This window comes from Oryx dammah, unplaced genomic scaffold (assembly GCF_014754425.2).
Source record: "Oryx dammah isolate SB20612 unplaced genomic scaffold, SCBI_Odam_1.1 HiC_scaffold_1, whole genome shotgun sequence".
In the NCBI taxonomy this organism is placed as follows: Eukaryota; Metazoa; Chordata; class Mammalia; order Artiodactyla; family Bovidae; genus Oryx; species Oryx dammah.
The window spans coordinates 904,970-912,824 of NW_024070185.1; the positions used below are offsets into that span (position 1 = coordinate 904,970).

Consider the following 7,855-nt stretch of genomic DNA (forward strand, 5'->3'; position numbering starts at 1 on the left):
GGAAGGTCGGAGCTTGGGGCACAGATGGGAGACCCGGGTTCAGTCCCTGGGTTGGGGAGATCCCCTGGAGAGGAGCATGGCGACCCACTCCAGTATTCTTGTCTGGAGAATCCCATGGACAGAGGAGCCTGGCGAGCTCCTCTGGTGGACACGTGGCATCTCCTTCCCCTCCTGTCTGATCCCCCAGATGGAGCATGGGTGCATTGCACCAGCGCGTCCTCGGGTAGATAAAGACAGATCACGCCGACACTGAGAAGTTCCACGGGTGGTGGAGCCCACGCACTGCACGGCAGGCCCCGGGACCTCCCGCACTTCATCAGCGGGGATACAGTGCTCTCCTGACCTGAGGAGGGGTTCATTGCGTGGTGCATACCCTGTGCTTGGGAAGTGTTCTCCTGTGTCATGAGACCGTGTTGTGTGGCTGTGTGAACCCAGACCTGACGGGCGTGTCCCGGTGTTTCAGGAGCTGCAGAACATTTGTGCGTCCGAGGGCCAGGTGGTCGTGCTAGAGTGCCGTGTGCGTGGCACGCCCCCGCTGCAGGTCTGCTGGTTCCGACAAGGCAGTGAGATCCAGGATTCACCGGACTTCCGGATCTTGCAGAAAAGTAAGGAGGGGGGGCCCTCACAACACTGCCCACAGTACCACCCCTGGGTCTGACCAGGCCCTTGTCTCCAGTCCAGGAGAACCAGGAAGGGTTTAGTCACTGACATGCATGGATTTCTTCTTTGTTTCCTTTTTTGGGGGGGATTTTATTACTTTTAAATTATTTTTTTATTCCTCCCTCTTGAACCTCCCACTCCAGCCCACCCCTCTGGGTATTTTTTTAATTTTTATTTTTATTAAAATGTAGTTGATTAACAATACTGAATTAGTTTCAAGTGTACAGCGAAGTGATTTAGCTATACACATATACACATCTGAGCTTCCCTGGTGGCTCAGATTTCAAAGAATCTGCCTGCCATGCAGCAGACCCCAGTTTGATTCCTGGGTTGGGAAGATCCCCTGGAGAAGGGGTAGGCTACCCACTCCAGTACTCTTGCCTGGAGAATCCCAAGGACAGAGGAGCCTGGCGGGCTACAGTCCATGGGGTTGCAAAGAGTCAGACACGACTGAGCGACTAAGCACAGCGTACATACATCCATCCTCTTTTGGACTCTTGCTCCAAATAGGTCACTATTTGGGGTATGAGGTAGAGGACCCTGTGCTGTACAGGAGGCCTGGTTGTGTATCTGTTTATGGACAGCGGTGTGAGGTGCGTAGATTTGTGATCTCAGAGTGAGGGGACATGGGCTCCAGCACATTAAAGCTATCCTGCTGGCTGTGGGCCTTCACATGCCCTGACTGAGGTTTTGTTTTCTTCTTCCTCAAAATCGCAAATCCACATTTGAATTCAAAGTTGGGCCAGTCATCTTAGGAAGCTCTGAGCCTTCTATGAACTGCAGTTGAAACCCTTGCTAGTGAGAGCTGTTAAGGGAATTTTGGTTTATTTATGGGAGTATAAATTGATCTACCATCCCTCTTTCTTGTACGATGGGGCTTGTCTGCAGTGTTTTTGCAGACGTGTCCTAGACAAGGTCACAGTAAAGGATGGGCAGGTTTAGTATGAACGGAAACTGACTCTAATGCTCTGTTTTGATTTCTTTTTTTTCTCATGTGGGGAACAGAGCCTCGATCCACAGCTGAACCTGGTAAGCAGCTTTTTCCTTTTTTCTCTCTGCTAATGTATCTTCAGTTTCAGTGGTTCTTTGTTTCCGTTTTAAACCACATGGAGAACAATGTTTTTGCAGTTCCCTGGAAATGTGAAACCCCCTTACAGACAATATCTTCTTTATTGTGGGGTCTGCACACTGTATTTTACGTCCAGTTGTTTTATTAGTGAAACATTAAGTTCTTTTCAGACAAGGAGATCGGGCTCAGTGACTTAAGGCTTTTAAAACCATGGTCTTTTATACTCAGAAAGCAAACTAAGCTAGAGATGAAAAAGCATGCTGCTAAGATGCGGCACATTTCTTCTAAACAGAAGACACCACCAGCGAGATTGCAGCCTGGAGATGCGTCTCCTGGGAGAGCAGCCTGAAGGTGTTAGCAGAGTGACCCCAAGGTCTCTGTGTGTCCTGAGGGTCAGCAGAGGGACCCCAGGGTCTGTGTGTATGTCTTGAGAGTCAGCAGAGTGACCCCAGGGTCTGTGTGTGTCCTGAGGGTCAGCAGAGGGACCCCAGGGTCTGTGTGTGTCCTGAGGGTCAGCAGAGGGACCCCAGGGTCTCTGTGTCCTGAGCTGTCAGCAGAGTGACCCCAGGGCCTCTGTGTGTCCTGAGGTGTCAGCAGAGTGACCCCAGGGCCTCTGTGTGTCCTGAGGTGTCAGCAGAGGGACCCAGGCTCTCCGTGTGTGCGCCCTGAGCCGTGAACACTTCTGTGCTGCAGCAGGATAACGGCGTCTCAGCCTGCGCTGCCTCACTCACACATCCCTGGCCTCATCAGAGCCGTGTGCTCCAGCATCCGGGTCTCCTGCCCTCTGCCTCCCTCTTCTCATTCTTGCCTGTCTTCTCACAGACAAAACTGGCGTCTAAAGAGAAGCTGAGAATTTCTGTCACGTGTTTCCTAGCAGGTCCTCCTGAAGGACACTGTCTCAGTGTCTATCCCAGCAGTGACATCACAGGCTTCAGTCTTCTTGCTGAAGGGTTTGAAAGATATGTCTCTGCTTCACCATGGTTGCGTCTCTTAGGAGCCAGACTCGGCTCTGGCCCTCCTTGGAGAGCTTGGAGGCTCCTGGTCAGAAAGGCTGCGGTTGGTCCCGAAGCTCTCATACCCCAGCAGAGGGCCTGAGGGGCGGAATGTGAGCCCGTTCAGATCCAGCCATGAGGGATGCTCAGAGCACCCTGAGGGGAGACTGGAGTGGATCTGATGCCTTCCACTTTCTTTTAAATCTTTACTGGACAGCAGGTGACTTACAGTATTGTTAGTTCCTGCTGTGCAGCGAAGTGAATCAGCTGTATGTACACAGACTACAGTCCATGGGGTCTCAGAGTCAGATACGACTGAGCAGCTAAGCAGAGCACACACGTATATCCGCTCTTTCTTAGCTTCTTTCCCCGTATAGGTCACGATGGAGCGCGGAGTAGAGCTCCCAGTGCTATCCAGCAGGTCCTGTGTGTACTGGTTTATGTGTACTGGTGTGCACATGTCAGTCTCAATCTCCCAGTTTATCCCTTTCCCCCTTTTCCCCTTCATAACCATAAGATTATTTTCTACACCTGTGACTCTGCTTCTGTTTTGTCAATCAGTTCGTTTGTACCATGTATTTAGATTTCACATCTATGGGGTCGCATGGAGTCAGACACGACTGAAGCGACTTAGCAGCAGCAGCAGTGTATCTGATGTCTTTCTCTGTCTGACCTACTTCACTCAGTATGACAGTCTCTAGGACCTTCCTTGCTGCTGCAGACGGCATCGTTGCATTCCTCTTGTGGCTGAGCAGTACTCCACTGACTGTATGTGCCGCATCTTTCCTACCCACTCCTCTGTCAGTGCACATTCAGGCTGTTACCACGTCTTGGGCTTCCGTTGTAGCTCAGTCAGTAAAGAATCCGCCTGCCGTGCAGGAGACCCAGGTTCGATTCCTAGGTCAGGAAGACCCCTTGGGGAAGGAAATGGCAACCCACTCCAGTATTCTTGCCTGGAGAATCCCATGGACTGAGCAGCCTGGTGGGTTATAGTCCCCCGAGGTTGCCAGGTTGGATATGACTGAGTGGCCACACTACTAACTAGAGCTGTATCTTGGCTATTGTGAATAGTCCCACAGTGAACACTGGGGTGCAAGTTTCATTTTGAATTATGGTTTTCTCCAGATATATGTCCAAGAGTGGGATTGCTGGTCATTGGGTAGCTCTCTTTTTTGTTTTTTGAGGAACCTCCAAACTGTTCTCCATAGTGGCTGCCCTAATTTACATTCCAAACAGCAGTGTAGGAGGCTTCTCTTTCCTCCACATCCTCCCCAGCATTTTTTGTTTGTAGACTTTTTGATGATGGCCATTCTGACCAGTGTGAGGTGATACCTCATTGTGGTTTTCATCTGCATTTCTTTAATAATCAGCAATGCCGAGCATCTTTTCCTGTGTGTTTGGACATCTCTGTGTCTTTTTTTGGAGAAATGTCTGTTTAGGTCTTCCACTTTTGATTGGGTTGTTTGTTCTTTTGGCATTGTGCTGTAGAAGCTGTTTGTATATGTTGGAGATTAATCCCTTAGCAGTTGCTTTGTTTGCAGATATTTCCTCCATTTCTGCGGGTTGTCTTTTCATTTTGTTTCTGGTTTCCTCTGCTGTGCAAATGCTGATCTGATGCCTTCTTGTTGTGCGTTACTCCCAGACCCAGCGCCCACATGTATAGTCCCCACGGCAGGTGCTGTGGTCACTTTCCAAATTATGGAAAGACAACTGCATATTTTGTCTGTGACGTGGTTTCACATAAAATTATGCTGTGTAATGATGACGCTGTTCCCTGATGGAGGGAACTTCCGAGGCTCAGTCTCCCGTGTGAACTGGTGGGGAAACCTGATGGGAGTTAGGGCACATCTCTTACATTGCCATTTTAAATAGACTAGATAGATGAATGGATATAAACACAGGAATCAAATTTCTCCTTTACCCACAAGAAAGTTTGCATGAACAAATCTATGGAGAAGGTTATCTCTTGATACTTTACTTATTTACAAATAAAACTAAAGTCTTGGGCCAAACATTCTGAAAGCATTTCTGGTGGAATGGATTAAGAGTGCTTTTGAGGTTGCATCTTGGATTCTGTCTGAATTCATGCAACTCTTTCATCGTGTTTGAATTCTGTTTGAATTCATGCAACTTCTTTCATCATGTTTTCTCCATTGTCATCACCTACACAGGTGATGTGATTTATTAAATGTCTCTCGTGATCTGTATTGAAAAATCATAAACTGAGCATCATCTGGAAATTCAAAACACTGGTTAGAAATTGCATAGCTCAGTTTCTGAGTATGTGTGTGTTTGAAAATTGAAAACAGTATACCAGCTAAGAAGGATTTGGTGACGAGGGAGAGAAACTCCACACACCCCTACCCCTCACACAACATACATGCCTACCTGTTACGTTTGCTGTTTTGCTTCTAGAATTTGGTTGAACTATTTAGTGAAACCAGTGCTGAGCAGCTTCATGGGGTAGTCTGACCTCTAGAATGTCCTTGAACGCCTTTGGGTTAGTGATACATCATGCCAGGGAGAGCAGGATATGGAAGGCCTTCCTTATAATCGGCACATCCTCAAAACGTATGGAAAAGTCTGCCCTTTCTGTGCTCGCTCAAGTTTCCTGTTTTTCTTTTCCCTTCGATTTGGTCTGGAAGCATTTAAGAATGCAGATGCCTTCATGCCAGCCACAATAATAGCATTTGCTGAAGACAAGTATCAGTATGTTTTTGGTTGAACAGTGTTTCAAGCAAATCTGTCAGTGCAAGGCAAACCACGTATATAGTCATCAGTTATGGGAAAAAACACAACTAGTCTTCTCTGACCTCTGTAATTCCTCCACAGTTGTGTTCCTCACAACACAGCTGGATTGTTCCTTTCTTTCATGGAGGACTATTACAATATTTGGCTTCAGGAGTCTACCCTTGGCATGCAGAATTACATAAAATCCATAAACATGAACAACGATCCAAGTGACCATTTACATGAGCTGTTGAGTTAGAACTTCACAACAAGCAAATATTAACACATATTTGTAGTTGAGCAGTGTCCTGGCTTGCCTGACAAAACCACATATGATTATGATTCCTTTACTGGGAGGCAGACGTCTAACATTGACCTTGAACTTGACTGATGCTTCCAGGGTACAAAACTCAACTGGTATTGAACCTTCTACTTTCCTTACATTTAAGGATAGCTCCATCCCACGGACAGACCTGTGAGCTCTTCGGCCTTTCGGAATGTATGTAGGAACTGGCTTCCCCCCTGGCTATTTTTTAGCCACTGTTCAAAGGAGAGGAGATAAATTTTGTTAAAGGACTAGGTTGAGGGTGGTCTCCAAATGCCAAGATGTAAGATGGCTGAGATTCAGAATGCATCCAGCCTTCCCCCACTTCCTGACCCGCACACTCTTGTGCTCTCCTCCCTGGCTGGCCTCTTCCCTTCCTTTCTTCCCCCGTTTGCCCCCTCACTTATTTGTATGTCTGTTTTTCTCTTCTCTTCATTCTCCTTCCTTTCTCTTATTTGTGGGTAAGAGAAAGACCTGGAAATGAAACTGGAATTCACTGGTGCCTGTTGGCAGCCCCTGCAGGGGTTAGATGTTTAGATAAAGAAGGAAATAGCCGATTCCCTCCAGTTGTGTTATACAACGGAAGCAGGTTTTTCTCGGCACTCCTGCGCTGCCTCAGTCTGGTGTGTCTCCACTGCCTTCCTGTCTAGACAGAGCTCTGCCTGCATCCCCATCTCCTCAGTGGCTCAGGTCACAGCAGTCAGTGTGCTCAGGACCCACATGTCTCTCAGAGAGCCTGCCCCAGCCTCCTTGACATGCTGACCTTATCCTGATTGAGTCCTTCAGAGACCTATGTATGGGGGAGATGGGAGGGGGTCAGGGCACAGAAGACCCCTGTGACAGCTGTCAGCACCAGGCCCTGACTCAGCTGTCTGGAAATGGCCACAGACTGTGTTGAGTTACTCCCGCAGCATTGTCTCATGGCGTGCAAAAGCCAAGCTCCAGAAACGTGTCTTATTGGTTGGGGGGTGGTGCCTGAGGAAGTGTGGCTCTCTGCTCACCAGGGCCACCCACCTTCCTAGCTCCCGAGAGTGGAATCCTCAGTCAACTTGTGAATGAATTATGTTTTGTTACATGAAGTGAGGTGCTGAGTGGTCAGAGGGTGACTGTGAGCGTGTTTGAATGCAGTTCCAGGTTAAGATGGTAGATTAAATAAAAGTGGGTTGGAGAAAGCCTGTGGTTCCCAAACTGTGTGGCCAGACACCCCATGCACCACCCCTGTCTACAGAGGTGCTGGAGATGGTGGAGATTTTCAACAAAACAGTGAGACTTGACATATAGATAAGGACTGCTGGCTTGAGCGGAGAAGGCAATGGCACCCCACTCCAGTACTCTTGCCTGGAAAATCCCATGGGCGGAGGAGCCTGGTGGGCTGCGGTCCATGGGGTCGCTGAGTCGGACATGACTGAGTGACTTCACTTTCACTTTTCACTTTCATGCATTGGAGAAGGAAATGGCAACCCACTCCAGCATTCTTGCCTGGAGAATCTCAGGGACGGGGGAGTCTGGTGGGCTGCCGTCTATGGGGTCGCACGGAGTCGGACACGATTGAAGTGACTTAGCAGCAGCAGCAGCAGCAGCAGCAGCAGCAGCAGCAGCTGGCTTGAGGCGGCTCTGCATCGCAATGTTAGCCCATTCTGTGTTTTCTTCGGTAACGTGGTTGTTGTTGTTAGTCGCTCAGTCATGTCCATTACTTTGTGACCCCATGGACTGCAGCACACCAGGCTTCCCTGTCCTTCACCATCTTCTGGAGCTTGCTCAAACTCATCTCCATTGAGTCAGTGATGCCATCCAACCATCTCATCCTCTGTCGTCCCCTTCTCCTCCTGCCTTCAGTCTTTCCCAGCATCAGGGTCTTTTCCAGTGAGTCAGCTCTTCACATCAGGTGGCCAAAGTATCAGAGCTTCAGCCTCAGCGTCAGTCCTTTGAACTTTGTGAAACAGTTTTTGATGTGTGTGTGATGAAGACCAAGTCCCGGATGCAAACCAGCGTGGAGCATGAAAGGAGAATGGCCGGTCCAGTGTGGATGTGAGAGGGGGGTGAGGGGTCCAGTGTAGACGTGAGAGGGGGTGGGGGGTC

At 48.8% G+C, this 7,855-nt stretch overlaps 1 protein-coding gene across 1 annotated transcript in view; it reads left to right on the forward strand.

Moving 5' to 3' along the window:
- The window catches only part of LOC120854153 (palladin-like), a 197,124-nt gene that overhangs the window by 176,943 nt on the left and 12,326 nt on the right, over positions 1 to 7,855 (forward strand). The window contains exons 7-8 of the mRNA XM_040227965.1: positions 464 to 605; positions 1,666 to 1,689. Of these exons, the coding sequence (XP_040083899.1) occupies positions 464 to 605; positions 1,666 to 1,689 (166 nt within the window). The remainder of the gene's footprint in view (positions 1 to 463; positions 606 to 1,665; positions 1,690 to 7,855) is intronic.